The sequence below is a fragment of the Aulostomus chinensis genome, chromosome 15, assembly GCF_037954235.1.
Source record: "Aulostomus chinensis isolate RoL2024-O1b breed Wild chromosome 15, RoL_Achi_v1.0, whole genome shotgun sequence".
Lineage (NCBI taxonomy): Eukaryota > Metazoa > Chordata > Actinopteri > Syngnathiformes > Aulostomidae > Aulostomus > Aulostomus chinensis.
In genome coordinates, this window is record NC_141334.1 from 22,468,014 (window position 1) to 22,485,416 (window position 17,403).

The following is a 17,403-nucleotide window of genomic DNA, read 5'->3' on the forward strand; positions in this document are numbered from 1 at the left end:
TGCATTCCTAAATAAATCTGCTGAACTGGAATTGAATACTCTGTCATTGCACCTTTTAGCCACACGGGGAGCTTGCTGGTTGTCTCCTCTTGTGCTGGAATGGAATAATGGCAAGTAGCCAGATTGACCTATCACATCATCCAGGAAAATGACAAATAATGTGCCTAAAAAGATCTGATGTGGTTAACACATTAACTTTTTCAAATATGGTGGTCCAAACATGATAGTCTGCACGTAAACACAGGTTTACATGTTTTGAACATGTACAGGAGCTTTTGAAGACAAACAAGAAGCATGTTATGCAAAGAATGGATTGTTGCCCCTCAGATAACTGTAGTCTATGATTTACTAATGAAGAAAAGTGCTAAAAAAAAACTCCACATAAATGCATTTTTGTAGTAATTTTTACAGTGTTTAACGTGTGTTTGTGTTTCAGTAACATGAAACAAAACAACATAATAGGTTTACCAGATCAGCATTTGACAGGCATTCCAAAATACCAGAGCAATATATAGCAAACCATGCCATGTCCAAAGCTTCCTGTCAAAAATACAGAAGTGGGGCAGGTTAGAGCAAAGCTTTGGGGATTTGGATTACTTAATTACAGTAAAAATCCTAAAGACAATTAATCAAGTCAATATTGAGATCATGATGATTTAAAGTGATGATTTCACTTAGAGAAAATTATGTGTGTTGTTTTGTGAAAAGAGAGGACTATTCTTCTGGTTGCAATCTACAACGTTACCGCTAGATATCGCTAAAAGTTAGTACACCGCTACTATAACTAGTCTGTCACGTAGGTCTGTGGTGTTTGGAGGGGTGACTCGGTCGTTGTTACCAGTTTTCCAATATTTGCCTCAAATTAAATGCATCCATTAACCATAGTTCAGTAAATAAACCGCGCGTAACTGTTCAGTTCTCGCCACCGTGGCTCCCAGTAATTCCAATTTATCACGAGCACGCGCCTCGGAGCGAAGCAGGACATACGTGAACGCGCCTCGCATTTCTACGTGGATGTGAGCGGTGAGAGAGAAGCGGTTGGAAGGTAACCAGCTTTAACTGCATTTCCTCGTCTGTGTAGATGCGAGACGGTAAACTGCAGGGCCAGCCAGGTTCCAGCACCATGGGGTAGCACTGGGTGATGTTTTGATGAAATGTAGGCTCGGGGAACAAATACACGGTCCGCCCCACATACCCGTCCGTCACACTCAACTCTATAGTGTATTACATCTAATTTATTAATTCTTACGCTTTGTGCTTTTGATTGCATGCCATATACCCCAACCAGAGTTAAGCGGGGTTGAAGTAGTCACTTGTGCTGCTGTGGTATTACGGGAGGAGCCAACACAGGGCGATAATGTCGTCTTGCTGACACGTCAGCGTGCCCCCTTTGCCTGCCTGTTAAAAATGGCTACATGCAGGTCAGTCTGCTAATGTTAAGATGCCGGTGTGACACTTGATATGTAAGGTTTGCTGACTGGGGTGCCACAAGACCAGATGCTCCAGTCAGTTAGAGGGATAAGTGGGCAAGTGATGGTCTCTTCATCCAGTAACCTGGAGAATAGAGGGACTGTAGATAAACTGGCAACAAGTTGTACTAGAAATGAATGAACTAAATAATGGGAAATGAACTAAGTAATGGTAAAGACATATCTTGTGGTCTCAATGTCTTCTATGCCCAGTAATAAAATAAAATAATAAAAAAAAACCTCTATGGCCATTCCAGGGCTAGTGATGAATACGGAATAGTACAGAAGCTCTGGAACAAATCATCCCGTACATTCAGAAAAGACATTTATCTGTATTCCCCAGAACAGTAGAACATACTACTGCATGTTTTTTCAACAAAGTTTATCCATGTTGGAGACTGGAAATATGTATTACATGTGCCTACAACAGATGTGATAGGAAGAGTGTTAACATTTGCCCAAGCACACATATGTGTCTGTGTTGAGTTGTAATTGTTGTGTTGCCTTAATTTTCAGGCTGGTGTAAGGTTTCCCTCCTCTGTCCTCATGCCTTAAAGCAGCAGCAGCCTCAAAGGTCAACTGAGTGGCCAGTCTGCCAGAAGATTGGACGGAAACATTTCTCTTTCACAAGGAATAATTAGTCAGCACTGGCAACCAATGCATCAACATTATCCCAGTATAAAGAACCAGCTGATTGCTTCGACTTTCAACTACAGCCATTGATAATACTGCACTCATTGTGATTGACTGGTCCTCTAGATGCCTGGTGACCCAAATACAAGACTGCACTGATGGGAAAACTTTGAAGGAATTATTCTTCCACCACTCCAAGATATTTTTGTTTTGTTTTGTTTTTCCCTTTTTTTTGTTTTTTGATCAAGTGGAATCATGGGGGCCACAGGCTTTGGCTATTATCGTGCCACTATCTTCTTCTGCATGTTCATCGGCTATTCTCTTTACTTCTTCAATAGGAAGACCTTCTCCTTCGTCATGCCCTCAGTGATGGAGGAGATCGAATTGGACAAAGATGACTTGGGTAATACACTAGCACCAAGACATTTTTAGTCGGCAATTTCTTCACACGCTAAGTCTTTGCAAAAATGTTTGTTTCAACTGCCCCCAGAGAGTAACTTTCACCCACTTACATTAATTGTGCTCAGCTAATTAGCCATAACATCTCTCTCAAAGAATAGAGAGTTCTTGTCTGACTCTAGGGTGGATGGCTAAAAAAGGAATTTAACAAAAACTTTAAATGTTCCTTTAGAGTGTACAGAAATACACGAATAAATGCTATGATGTGTATTGGACAGGAGAGATGTACCACACTAATATACTTAAAATTCAAAAATTTTAGGTAGTCTTGGTTAGACCATTGGGGACATAGTAGCAAAAAACAGACATTCACGCACCCACTTACAGTGAGCTGCCAGGCAGCTGGAGTGAGTCATTGTTTTGTTGATAAAAATTAATGTATGCAGTTCTCTGTGCCTCCTTGTTGACAATTCTCAAAAATGAGAAGCAACTGGACTCGCCTCTTGGTGCACATTCGCACGGACACAAGGAAGAACATATGAGATTCAAATGCAGGCCTTTTACATACAGTATGTTCTGTAAGTCTGGATGAACATGGTTCTAAACTGTGTCAGACTGGTTTGGTTCTACCTCCTATATCAGGAAAAGTGTGACAAATTTCAAAGCAATGACTTGAATGTTTATTGCCAGGTATGTATTACCTTTACTATATACACAGTACTGTATGTCCTACTTCTCTGTACATGACAATAATATCAAAGTATTGTTATGGTTTTTGCAGGTCTCATCACCAGCAGCCAGACCATGGCCTATGCCATCAGTAAATTCATCAGCGGCGTGCTGTCAGACCAGATCAGTGCACGGTGGCTTTTCTCCTTAGGCCTCTTCCTGGTGGGAGGCATAAACGTTGTCTTTTCCTGGTCCTCGACTGTTACCATGTTCTCACTGCTCTGGTTCATTAATGGCCTGGGACAAGGTTGTGGCTGGCCCCCGTGTGGGAAGGTTCTACGGAAGGTAAGGATGCTGCTATTGAGTTGCAGGGTTGAAAGTCCACTGCAACAGTCCTGAAACATCAGTCACAAGACTCTCAACTGATTGACTGTTGTCTGATGCAGCTGTCATCAAAATGCAGTTAACCTGCATCATGGATTGATGATGTCAAATGATGATGAGCACGAGCACGAGTGAACATGTTCTCTCAGATATTCTTTTGAGTAGCCTCCTTTAAGTAGTCAGCCTTCACCCGCTGGAGTTCAGCATTTTTTAGGTTGTGTTTTTTTCACCAGCACATCAATAATAAATTAGTCAAAGCTCACTTCCCTTTCACTCCAGGACCTCCATTCATACAAGTTACAAGAAATTTGCTGTCCATGCAGTTTAAAACCTGGCTTGTCATTGGTCCTGCCATTATTCCAGCCTGCTAATGAAACTGTGTAACCTTCAGCCTGAGAACCATCTGCTGCCCGAGCACACATATTGTGTGTTTTCACTCTGTTCTCTCAGAGAAGTGGGTGGGTTGGAATCCTTCTTCCTGCTGCCTGACACTGCTGGCTTCCACCCATCAGAAATAGGATGGTTTTACAATCTGCAAGGTTTATAGCACTGATAATTCACTTTAGATATTGTATATTTGGAATCATTATGATCTCTGGGCCCTGAATGTGAGCATTACAAGCTGACTGAACACTATTGGATGTTTTGATTGGTGAGAGACAACTTGAGACTCTTAGGAAGCTGCCTTAAAAGTAGCAGTGTTCAAAAGGTGGGGAATAAATAGGCTGTGGCATGTGTTGATAGTGCTGAAGTAGATCAGATTACAAGAGAATTTATTTTTAGAACACATTTCATCCATAGATTTCTCCATGACAAAAAAAAGAAATCACTTTGACCAAAGTTCCTTTCTGTCCCCAGTTAGAGGAACAAATTCTAATACCTTCTAAGTGTTAGCTAGGAATAGTATTTAGTTAACAGCCACACAATGTGGATTGGTACCATGTTCAATAAGCCTGTAGACTGCACTGTTTGCATGGTGGACTCTCACTTACTCACTGCTCTGCTGGCTAAACAGCAAATATTAATGGTTGGCTTCATATTACATCATCAGGGTCCTAGTAGCAGTAATATAAGATACCTGCTTGGATCTGAATGCAGTGTTGCACATTTGAAAAACAAGGTCTCCCAAATACACAGGTTAATCAAGGTCATGTGCCTGCAATATTTGCTATAATCTCACTTTAAAGAGATAGTTCTGATTTTTTTTTTTGCTATCTATCAATGGTACAGTTTTGGCTTAGCACAATCCATGTGGTTCCTCATTATAGCACTGGAAACAAATGTGTGGTCAATGGGGAATGCTCCTTATGTACAAGTTGTCTGAGGCTCACTGAAATTTCCTCAACAGTCCTCACAAAGTACAATTTAGTGAGCCTCCTTCAGCTTGTACATACTTTCTAAACTTTCCAGGTGTTATGAGGAACAGCAAGGCATGTTACCATTACCGATCATTGGTAAATATAATATAGAACTGTGCTTAAAAAAAAAACCTCACTTCTCCATTTATTTTGATAACTGTTCATCAAAATATTAGTTTAAACTCCTCTTAACACCTTCAGATTTTTTTTTTTTTTTTTTTTTGCTAAATATTACAAGACAGTTAGCGCTGTCGCCTCACAGCAAGAAGGTTCCAGGTTTGAGTCCCGGCTCGGGCACGGGATCTTTCCGTGTGGAGTTTGTATGTTCTCCCTGTGCCTGCGTGGGTTCTCTCCGGGTACTCCGGCTTATTCCCACCGACCAAAGACATGCAATTGGGGACAAGGCTAATTGGATACTCTAAATCAGTGTTTCTCAAACTTTTTCTGTCATTCCCCCCTTTGGAGGATGAAAAATTTTCACCCCCCCCCCCCCCCACGCCAATCTTTTTTTTGACAAAATAGGCCAGGTTTAACTTTTTTGACCTATTAAAAATTACAAACATTCCTTTACTTTTTCAGAACTAGAAAAATGAAATAAAATGTGTTTCATCCCTGTCAAATATCTCTCCATTTTAAAAACAGAACTGACAACAGTTGCTATGAAAGAGGTTTAAAGCGCGCTTTGGTTCCGCCGCGAAAAAAATTCCGATGGCCAAACATTAGTTCCCCCCCCCCCCCCCCCTCACCCCGGGGAAAAGGGGAGGGGGGGAACTAATGTTTGGACGTCGGAATTTTTTTCGCGGCGGAACCATAAACAAAGCGAAAGGTGAGGGGGTGAACTAATGTTTGGACGTCGGAATTTTTTTCGCGGCGGAACCATAAACAAAGGGAAAGGTGAGGGGAAACTAATGTTTGGACGTCGGAATTTTTTTCACGGCGGAACCATAAACAAAGCGAAAGGTGAGGGAGGGAACTAATGTTTGGACGTCGGAATTTTTTCGCGGCGGAACCATAAACAATGCGAAATGTGAGGGGGAACTAATGTTTGGACGTCGGAGTTTTTTTCACGGCGGAACCATAAACAAAGCGAAAGGTGAGGGGGTGAAGTAACGTTTGGACGACGGAATTTTTTCGCGGCGGAACCATAAACAATGCGAAGGTGAGGGGGAACTAATGTTTGGACATCGGAATTTTTTCGCGGCGGAACCATAAACAAAGCGAAAGGTGAGGGGAAACTAATGTTGGGAAGTCGGGTGACTCGCGCCCCCCCTGGGACGCCCGGGGCACGCCACACACTTTGAGAAACGCTGCTCTAAATTGACCATAGGTATGAATGTGAGTGTGAATGGTTATTTGTCTCTATATATCGGCCCGGCGATGGACTGGCGACCCGTCTAGGGGGAACCCCGCCTCGTCCGGAGCTGCTGGGATAGGCTCCAGCCCCCCCCCGTGTGTGTGTGCGTGTGTGTGTGTGTGTTGGGGCAAATGGTGTAAAGTTGAAATTGATAATAATAATAAAACAGAGAAATAAACACCCTTTTCTTTCCTACAGTCTCACAATCCCTTCCCCAGTCCCACTCCACCTGTATTCAATTGCTGAAGTGCACATTAAAGAGGTGTCATAGCCAGCCGCCACCTCCCACTGCTCCCTCCCCTTACTTGAGCAACCCCCAAACCCAATAGGAAGGGGTTTGCTTTTGTGCAGAGGTCGATGCATGCAGTCAACTATTCATTCAAAATTTGTTATCTATTTATTTTTTCCACTTTTACTCTTTGGTTTCTTTCATTTACAGGGTGCAGTAGATAGAGGGGGGAAGGGATGGAGGATACGGTTGAGGCCTGGAAGGCAGAGGCAAGACAGGAAACATAGGCGAGAAAGATAGAAAATAAATGAATACAAATAAGTAAATGTAAATAAACAGAAAACAAAAACAGTTGTGGTTTCATTGTATGGTGAGTGTTTTCAGTGTGGTGTGTACTTTACAGTATGCAGTTGGGCAAAAAAGTATTTAGTCAGCCATCAGTTGTGCAAGTTCTCCACTTAAAATGATGGGAGTCCTATAATTTTCATCATTGGTACACTTCAACTATGAGCTGAAGAATGGGGGGAAAGAATCCAGGAAATCACATTGTAGGATTTTTAATGAATTGATTGGTAAATTCCTCTGTAAAGTAAGTATTTGATCACCTACAAACAAGCAAGATTTCTGGCTTTCATAGGTGTTAAGATTTTTCTGTGGCAGTTCCCCAAAGAAGGAGAAAACGATCCAACAACGTGTTATGTTATCCAATGTACTTCTTTAATGTTGGTAACGGCACCGGGATCTCCTGCTCATGCATGCGAGGCAAATCAATGACATTGCTGCATGTAACCTTATTTAAACTCCTGAACCTCAGGAAGTAGTTAAAGGTGTTTTACAAGGGGGCCTCACAGCTCTTCCTGAGTAATCAGACTAATTGGGGCCATTTCCACAACAAAGAGATTCTCACATATGATAAGGATTATATGGAAGCACATTCCAAGAATATTTGTCTTTAGATCCACGTAAACCTATATCATATGTATGCTTGACTTATAAGTATATATAAGTTCAAAGTATTAATAAAAGATAACATATAAAACAACAGAAAAAACACTTTATATCAATAGGCCTGTAACTTCTTTAAGAGGCTCCTCTGTCCTGCACTCGTTACCTGTATTAATGGCACCTATTTGAACTCGTTATCAGGATAAAAGACACCGGTCCACAACCACAACAGTCACGCTCTAAACTCCACTATGGCCAAGACAGAAGAGCTGTCAAAAGACACCAGAAACAAAATTGTAGGCCTGCACCAGGCTGGGAAGTCTGAATCTGCAATAGGTGAGCAGCTTGGTGTGAAGAAATCAAATGTGGGAGCAATTATTTAAAAAATGGACCAAAAAATGGCCATACAAGACCACTGATAATCTCCCTCGATCTGGGGCTCCACGCAAGATCTCACCCTGGGGGTCAAAATGATCACAAGAACGGTGAGCAGAAATCCCAGAACCACATGGGTGGACGTAGTGAATGACCTGCAGAAAGCTGGGGCCAAAGTAACAAAGGCTACCATCAGTAACACACTACACTGCCAGGGACTCAAATCCTGCAGTGCCAGAAGTGTCCCCCTGCTTAAGACAGGCCCGTGTGAAGTTTGCTTGCGAGCATTTAGATGATCCAGAGGAGAATTGGGAGACTGTCATATGGTTAGATGAAACCAAAATAGAACTTTTAGGTAAAAACTCAACTTGTCATGTTTGGAGGAGAAAGAATGCGGAGTTGCATCGGAAGAACACCATACCTACTGTGAAGCATGGGGGTGGAAACATCTTGCTTTGGGGCGGTTTTTCTGCAAAGGGACCAGGATGACCGATCCGTGTAAAGGAAAGAATGAATGGGGCCATGTATCGTGAGGTTTTCTGTGAAAACTTTTCCATCAGCAAGGGCATTGAAGATGAAATGTGGCTTGGTCTTTCATCATGACAGTGATCCCAAACACACCACCTGGGCAACGAAGGAGTGGCTTCGTAAGAAGCATTTCATGGTACTGGAGTGGCCTAGCCAGTCTCCAGATCTGAACCGCATAGAAAATCTCTGGAGGGAGTTGAAAGTCCGTGTTGCCCAGCAACAGCCCCAAAACATCACTGCTCTAGAGGAGATCTGCATGGAGGAGTGGGCCAAAATACCAGCGAGAAGACTTAAAGAAAACGTTTGACCGCTGTCATTGGCAACAAAGGGTATATAACAAAGTATTGAGATGAACTCTTGTTATTGACCAAATGCTTATTTTCCTCCATAATTTGCAAAAAATTCTTTAAAAATCAGACAGTGATTTTCGGGGGGGGTTCACATCTTGTCTCTCATAGTTGAGGTAAACCTATGATGAAAATTACAGGCCTCTCTCATCTTTTTAAGTGGGAGAACTTGTGCAATTGGTGGCTGACTAAATACTTTTTTGCCCCATTGTATGTGTAATAATTCGTATAGCTATCTGTTATGGTTATGACCAAGATCATATTTAGTCATGATTACTCTTATAATAGTAGTTGTAGTAAGAGTAAGGTTTTTACAATCCTGTATTCAGTGTTATTATATTTACAAAAATTCACTGTCCTTCAAATCTCACACTTAGTTCCCCATAAAGTAGTTGCAAACTGATTGTTCTATCACCAACAGTCTGTAACTCAGCATAGTTGCAGATTGTTTCCAAAATGTGGAAAATTAAATTTCTTCCAATGTTTTCTCCTGTGTCTCTTGTCCCAGTGGTTTGAGCCATCCCAGTTTGGAACTTGGTGGTCTGTGCTGTCCTGCAGTATGAACCTGGCTGGCAGTCTGGGTCCAGTCCTGGTCACAGTGCTTCTGCAGTATTATGACTGGAGGACTATCTTGACCATGTCGGGTGTATTTTGTGCTGGCTTCTCAATCGTTTGTGCGGTGTTTGTGAAGAACGAGCCAAAGGATGTGGGCTTACCCAGCATTGAGGTAGCAGCCAAGAAGGGGGCTAAGGGAGGTGAGTGAAGAGTGTAAATACTGGGTTGCATGACAACGTGTGGCGGGTCAATTCCTGAGCAACTGAGGTTATCTCCTCTCCTTGACCCGCCTAAAGTTTAGGTACATCATCCCAGTGAGTCTTTGCCAATTAAACTTCTTGTTTTCATTGTTAAAAATTGTATGTCTACCTCTTATCAGACCTCAGTGGGACATATCTGAAGCATGAATGGAGTCAGCAGATATTCCCATCTTAATTTCAGTGCTCTGGAGGCTTCAAATTTCAATATCACACTTGCACAGGTTCTACGTTGGATGACGATTACCTCCAAACTGGTCATAATGTCACAGACTTGAATTGATTTACCTGTTTAAAAGTTGCTTGTTCTGAACAAGCTAGTGCTTAGCATTTCACATTTTAAACAAGTGGAGGGGGGCACTATTTACCTGAGATTCTGGGTGTCAACCCCATTGTGAGGGACTAGGGTTGTGTCTGAAGACAGTTTTGGCTGAGGAAGAATCCTATTTGTGTGATGTGACCTGGAAGTAGTATTGTGCCATGATTAGAGCTGTCTGAATTCTCCACAACACATAGAAAAGGAGGTTTAATAATTCCTATATTACTTCCTTAGGCATAGGATATATCAGACAGATCGGAAAAAATGCGATCCCTCAATTGTTTACAGCAGTGACTTAAACAGTGGCGACTACTGAGCAGTACACCTGATATTACAGATTTGTGGACTAATATTCTTGTCAGTCCTTCATGTGCCACTAATTTCTAAGATCAATAACTGGGATTCATGTGATTAATTGATAGATGGGTGTGTGTGAGCCAATCTTCACAATGTGACAGTTTCTATGAATGTTTTATTTCAAATTAAACCTGTGTAATGAATTAATATTTTCACCTCAACAAATCTAAGAAGTGTTGTCCATCTACATAGCATTATAGTTTGATGAGGTGGACTCATGTCAGAGATATGCGCCATCACTTAATGACATTCCTGAGTGAAAATGTAGTCTGATTCTCTCAGCACTGCTGCTGTTTTCTCCTATTTACTTTTAAATTCTCTTATTGACTTTCATTTGACCCCCATCGGGGGCGAGGAATATTTAATTGGAACAGGAGGTAGGAGGAACTATTTGGATCTAGCCTATGAAATGTTAACCTCCCTAGCATGAGCCGGGGCGAGGACAAAACTCTATTTATTGTATTCAGTCGATTTATATCTCAGTGCTTATCTATTGCCACCAGCTTTGGTTAAGAACTCAATGTTTGCTCTCACAAGTGTTCAAATTCAGTTTTGTCGTAGGGTGATTGTCCGAGATTGCTGCTCCCTCTTGTTGCAGTGACATGCTATCACCTTTTCACCTTGCTTATTCTGACACTTACAAATCACCCCTTTAAACTCAGATCTTCTAGCCTTGTGATACTGTCTTAAGGAGTTTACTTCTTCTAGTGTCAAACTCAGAGTGAACTCAAACATCTGACAAAAGCTGCAGAAAGTCAAGTAGGTGGAGTTTGCTTCGAAAACTAAGCCAGCATGGAAATCTCTTAAATCTGCATTACTCCTCTGTTTACAAAATCTGACTTGAGTGTTTGACCCTCAGTCTTGAGCAGTTAAGCAACTTACCTTTTGGGCTTTAAGTTGCATAGAAAGGCAACTGTGCAGAGCTCTCGTTCCATATTACATATCACTCTGGATTATAGACTGAAAAAAATAGCAGTCCGTCTGTTTGCTCCGAATCACTTTAATCTTCTCAGAATATAAATGCATACATTGCTACAAATGTGGTGTATTTGTGCACTCCAGGATATAGTAGCTACGTAAATGCCCTCATATGTATAATTGGAGACTTGTTAAATTTCTGTGTTGTTGTGTACAGTGACCGCTTGTGGATAAGAGTTCACTGGTGGATCAAAAATAATTTCACAGTAATTCATTTCATTCATTTCCTCTTTGCCCCCTTGGGAGCATAGGGCGTTCACCAGTGATCTCCACCTCACTCTCTTAGGGGCGATGGACCTCGCCTCCTGCCAGGTGGACCCTGTCTCGGTCAGTTCATCCAGTCTGGACCTCTTCCAGTTGCTTTTTGCTCTCCTGGCTTCCTTTTGCCTTGAGGGTTGTAGTCCAGGGATTTCCTTGCCATATTTTATGGATCTTTCCCAGGTGCATGGCCATCCATCCCAACTTTCTGGACTTGATTTCATTATGGACTTGCTCCTCCCTCAGCAGGTCCTCCAGGCATTTCTGACTGGGAGGAGGCCTCGGGGACAACCCAGAACACGCTGGAGGGATTATCTTTTGGCGGGCATGGGAACGCTTCGGGATTCCCCCGGAAGAGTTGGTGGGATTGGCTGGGGACAGGACAGTCTTGGCTTCCTTGCTGAGGCTGCTGCCCCACGACCCGGATATGGATAAGCAGAGGATGACGACAATTTTGTTGTTTCTGGAGAGCTGGGAAGAGAGCCATACAGGACTGAGTGTTCTAAAATCATGTCTCGTCTTGCCTTGCCGATGTGTAGCGCCACATCCTCATCAGCTCCTCCTTCTGTGCTGATGTTGCTTCCCAAGTATACAAACTTGGTCATATCTTCCAGGATTTGGTCCTCGATTGTTATAGCTTGGTGGGATTTGGTGTTCAGTCTCATTACCTTGGTTTTCCCAATATTTATCCTGAGGCCTAAGCTGCTTGCTGTGTTCATGTAATCTGGTGGACGTTGTTGCATGTGTTTCTGAGATCAGAGCTGAGTCATCAGCAAATAGAGGTCTTCTAGTTGTAAAAAAAAAAAAGGTTCCACTGTCATCTTGTCCTTTGACCATCCACTGACATTTTCATAGTCCAGTTGATGGCTCTCCAGTTTTTATATTCACTGAGGTTTCCTTTCTTTGGAACTGTAACAATCACCCAATGATTGGAAAGAAGGCTTATCTCCTCTTTTACCCAGATGTCACTTAGAAGCCTGTGAAGGATATCAGTGGTGGCGTTGATGTCTGATTTCAGTACATCAGGAAGGATATTATCCTTTCCTAGTGCCCTCCACAGCTTGTTTTTTTGCCGGCTCTCTTTAGCTCCTCCCTTGATATCCTAGCACAATTGATGTTATGGGCTTGTCTTGCTTCCTCAATGGCTGGGGGGGGGGGGGGTTAGCTATTGAGGACCTCTTCAAAGTGTTCCTTTGCTGGGACTCTTGTACCCCTTTCACACTGAAACACTTGTATCTATGCTGTTTTTTTGCTCGGCATTAGGGCATGTTCAAACTTCAAGCAGACGCGGGTGTGAGCTCCCGCTGTGAAGGCGTGCCTGTGTTTCTCTCTCTTGTACGTCATTGCGCTGACATCATCATTACACATAAAAGTGCGCTGGAACAGTTTTTTTAAGGGCCTTGAGCTTGTTGATGACCTGCCTGGTGGTCCGGTCAAACCTGCGCTCCCTCAAAATGCTACCGATGTTCCCGTAAATCACCGTGTCCCATAAGGTTCCAGAAATCTGCCGCCAGATCTCCTCTTAACTGCGAATGGCGGGCAGCTCGCGGACTTCACAATCTTGCCAGTGCGCTGCCATGACCAATAAATAAACACGTTCGCGCTTGCGCAGTTCACGTTAGGGTTCCCCGATTGGTGGGAGTTCCCAAGCAGATTAATTCACCTAAGATCATACACATGGAAATTGTTTGAAATAAAGGAGTGAAATTTGCTGCCTTTCAGAGAGTCTCGGAGACAGAAATCCTATTAACAAAATCAAACTAACATTAACCAGAGGCAACTAATTTTAACTAGCTACCTTTTACATCCTATCTTCAAAACCAAAGTACTACTCTCGTTTGTTGTTATTTGATAGTGTTTTATCTTAGAAACAATCAAACTGCGGCCAGCTAACTATATTTGCTATAACTAAAAGTTGTAAAGTACATATTGTGAACCTACACTGGTTCTTTCTCACCAGATTTGGAAAGATAAGAAGTAAAGAATTAAAATCTTAACATTCCATGGGTGAAAAGTGCTGTCTGCCTCAAAGGCTGCTACTTTGTATTCTGAATAGATGTGTTACACATTGTATAGTTGTTTAAAATGTTTCGTAAACTCATGATGCACACTTAGCAAATCTTCCATATGTAATTCTTGCATACAGAATATTCACATTACACAATGCAAATTTTACTTAGTAGGAATTGTACATCATTACGTGACTCCAGTGCCAACTATGTAAAGTAAATACTGTATGGAAATGTTGACGTGTTGATTTTGACCACACTTTTACCTCACTAGGAAAAAGCAAATGCACCCTGAAGGAGTTCCTCCTCTCTCCTTTCCTGTGGGTGCTGTCTCTGAGCTATCTGGTTGTGTTTGGAGTGAAAACAGCCGCCACAGACTGGGGGCAGCTGTTCCTCATGCAGGAGAAAGGCCAGACTGCTCTTATGGGTACATACTTAAGGCATCCTTTACCTCTTCTGGTTTTTGATCCACATCACTTATTATGGGTTCTGACATCAGCTGTGTTGCTAACAGGTAGCACTTACATGAGTGCCTTGGAGGTGGGGGGCTTTGCAGGCAGTCTGGCGGCGGGCTTGATCTCTGACAGAGCTGTAGCTAAGGTGAGGGCACCTTCAACAGACTGAAGTGGCAGAGGTTATCTGCCATTGTTCATTGCTTTTGATGTCCTCTGTGACTTCCTCCAGCAAGGCTTGGGCACACACGGCAACCCTCGCCACAGCCTGCTCATTCTCATGATGGCTGGGATGTATGTGTCCATGTACCTCTTCAGGGTCACCATCACACCTGAAATCTCAAAGGTAATGCCAACATAAATATATTAACATCAGTGAAATGAGATTTGTACTTTTAAATTTGTTCATGTCTTTGCTCAGGAAGCTGTCTGGGTTCAAGTCCTCCATCCTGTCTCGGTTCTTTTTGGCGTTTCAGAAAAAGAGGTATAGTTAACAGTTCCTGGGCTGAAGCTGAAATGGGCTTTCGAGAGCACTATTTCACCCTGTCCTTTTGCCATTTCCAGATCTGGATCCTCTTCCTCGGTGCTGTCTTTGGATTTTCCTCTTATGGTCCAATTGCCTTGTTTGGGGTGATAGCCAGTGAAAGTGCTCCTTCCAATTTCTGTGGAACCTCTCATGCTATTGTAGCTCTGATGGCTAACGGTACACCAACATGTCCTACAGTGTTCATCTATCTCCTTGGCACATTCGTATTGGTAACCAATTTTTCTTTTGTTACAGTGGGGGCTTTCATGGCCGGGCTTCCCTTCAGCACGATTGCCAAACAACACAGCTGGGACATGGCTTTCTGGGTTGCTGAGGTCATAATGGGCATCAGTGCTGTCTTGTTCTTCCTGGTACGAAACATGCGAACCAAAATGGGACAAATGGCAGAGAAAATGGACTGATGTATGGTCTTATCTAACTAGACTCCTTGCAGCATTGAACATGAATGCATATTACTCTAGGTCCAATTTGACCAAGCGGACCATACTTGAGTGTGTGATAGGCAGGGTCACACACTTCCTTTCAGGCACATTTATTACACTCGTTAGATCGTAACTGTTTGCCACATGCAGACAAAAATAATTCATAGATGCAGTTTCCATGTATGAATATGTCATATTGCTTTGTGACAGCTGTAAGCTAAAGAGAATAGAGATCTGATGTCTGGTGTTGTCGAGCGGAAGTGAATGTTCTGCTGACTGCAGACCTGGCCTTCACTGGAGAAACTTGACGTGAATGGTTAAGGATAGGTTTGTATTTCTGAGCTGCCATGAAGGTAACATGATCATCATTTAAATCACTATACCTCAAGTACTGTTAAAGGTCACATTTATCTCACTTTAATTAACGCATTCTAGAGCTGACTGTTTTTATAGAGAGTAACGGTTTGTGTTATTTAGCAATCTGAAATGTTTTCATCAAATGTTTGCTATGACTGATATGTCACTGCCACGCCAGTGAATAATCCCAACATGGGATTACATACTGTGAACTTTAGCATCTCTAACTCTTCTTCAAGACTAATACATCCAGTGCCATGTTGGCATTTATACAAACATCTCACTGAAGCTGTACTATGGAGATCTAATAAATGTGAAATTTACTTTGGTTCAATTGTGTTTGTTACTTTGAAGATTTGTCTCCCCCTTCAGCCAACCCTCATTATTTTCCAGAAGACTCACTAGATATCCAATGTAGATGTAAAAGAATACCTGTCTATGATATATCTACAGTTCAAGTCCCACCCACTAGACAAGATTTATATTAAGGGATGCATTTATCAGAACTGACAACTAAATTTCTTGTTCTCAGGATTCATGCTGTCATGAAAAACCTATAAATGTTAGGAAATTTAAAAATGGCAAATTCATGGCCAAGAAAAAAAAATTAAAATTACATAAAGCCAGAAAATTCTGGAAAATAAATAGGGATTTTAATTCACATACAGGTGGTGAAATTAAGATTGATTTAGCAAAGCACTTTTGGTTCAAATTTTTAACATGGTCAAGTTGTACCTCATCACATTGCCTATCATTAATTTACGTAAATGTCCATCCTTCCATTTTCCACCGCTCATCTTGTTAAGGGTCATGGGGGGGGGGGGGGGGGGCTGGAGCCTATTTCAGCAGCTTTCAGGTGAGAGGCGGGGTTCACCCTGGACAGGTCGCCAGTCCATCGCAGGGCCAACATTTATAGACAGACAACCATTCATACTCACAGCCAAGTCTACGGTCAATTTAGAGTATCAATCAGCCTAGTCCCCATTTGCATGTCTTTGGACTGTGAGAGGAAGCCAGAGTACCTGGAGAGAACACACGCGCCGTGACACAAACCTGGAAACTTCTCCCTGTGAGGCAACAGTGCTTATCACTGTACCGCCTAGGTTAAATGTCTGTCCATCCATCGTCTTCCACTTTGCATGTCTTTGGACAGTGGGTAGAAGCCGGAGTGCCCGGGGAGAACCCGTGCAGGCACGGGGAGAACATGCAGACCCCACACAGAAAGATCCCGTGCCTGAGCCGGGACTCGAACCCAAAACCTTTTAGCTGTGAGGCGCAGTTCTAACCACTGCACCACCGTGCAGCCGTAAGTTAAATGTATTGTAGCGTATTTTGTATGGAATTAATTGTATTTTTCTTGTATAAATAGACATTTCAGAGAGCGTATGGCCATACAAGTTTTCCTTGACGGCATAATGATGGCATGATACAGCTCTTTCCTATTTTCCACCATTTGGCACAATTTTATCATATTTGGCCTATGAGTAATCTGTAACTATATACTAACAATAGGTGTGGCTGTGAGAGTGAATTGTTGTCTGTCGATGTGTTGGCCCTGTGATGGCCTGTCAACCTGTCCAGGGTGAACCCCACCTCTCACCCAAAGGCAGCTGGGATAGGCTCCAGCCCCCCCAACAACCCTTAACAGGATAAACAGTAGAAAATGGAAGATGAATGGATGGCCAGTGGGTAAAATATATGCTACATCATAATATAATAGATGAATTCAACTGAAGCCATGGAAACATTGTAAGATGTGTTTAGCTACACAAAACAACTGCAAAACTAACTACCACTTCCAGTTTAACGGAATGTGCTAGCTGGTCATGCTCTCCTCTAAGTATTCATGGATTGCTGAGCATATGACTGGATAAAGGAAGTGGGGAATATACTAGACCGTATCTTTGCGAGAGTTTGTACACAGATTTTTTTTAAGCATTTTTGCTGGAGGTTCTTGCTGTCTTGTTAGCCATAAATTTGTATAAATTTTCATTTATTCTGAATGTTGGAGAGTGATCTTTCATCACCAGTATAAACATTAGAAATAAATACTGTATATGCTAAGCCTGTTAGTGGTCATGAGTGCTCCTGTCTTTTATTTTAAAGAAACTTTGCACAACCATTCCCTAATTGATAGCAATGTGAGGAAGGTGAGGGTGTGCTATGGACTTTGAGGAAAAGAGAGAACAGTTGACAGAAGAA

The 17,403-nt window shown here is 42.3% G+C and overlaps 1 protein-coding gene across 2 annotated transcripts; it reads left to right on the forward strand.

Moving 5' to 3' along the window:
* The first annotated feature begins 800 nt into the window (after positions 1-800).
* Positions 801-16,007, forward strand: slc37a4b (solute carrier family 37 member 4b). Of its 2 annotated transcripts, none has more exons than XM_086227206.1 (10): positions 801-1,045; positions 1,986-2,505; positions 3,283-3,515; positions 9,199-9,445; positions 13,698-13,850; positions 13,938-14,023; positions 14,108-14,221; positions 14,297-14,359; positions 14,440-14,578; positions 14,657-16,007. In XM_086227206.1, exons 2-10 carry the CDS (start codon positions 2,358-2,360, stop codon positions 14,821-14,823), a joined length of 1,350 nt encoding a protein of 449 aa, XP_086083332.1. In that variant the 5' UTR covers positions 801-1,045; positions 1,986-2,357; the 3' UTR covers positions 14,824-16,007. The 2 variants fall into 2 exon arrangements, with proteins under 2 accessions (XP_086083332.1, XP_086083333.1); XM_086227207.1 differs by having other exon boundaries at positions 2,441-2,505.
* Positions 16,008-17,403: the final 1,396 nt, after the last annotated feature.

What these genes read in the sequence shown, in the direction of transcription:
- slc37a4b (XM_086227206.1), top strand. Translation starts at nt 2,358, where the DNA reads ATGGGGGCCACAGGCTTTGGCTATTATCGTGCCACTATCTTCTTCTGC. An exon ending in ATTGGACAAAGATGACTTGG is followed by an intron (nt 2,506 to 3,282) that starts GTAATACACTAG and finishes TGGTTTTTGCAG; the next exon opens with GTCTCATCACCAGCAGCCAG. An exon ending in GTGGGAAGGTTCTACGGAAG is followed by an intron (nt 3,516 to 9,198) that starts GTAAGGATGCTG and finishes CTCTTGTCCCAG; the next exon opens with TGGTTTGAGCCATCCCAGTT.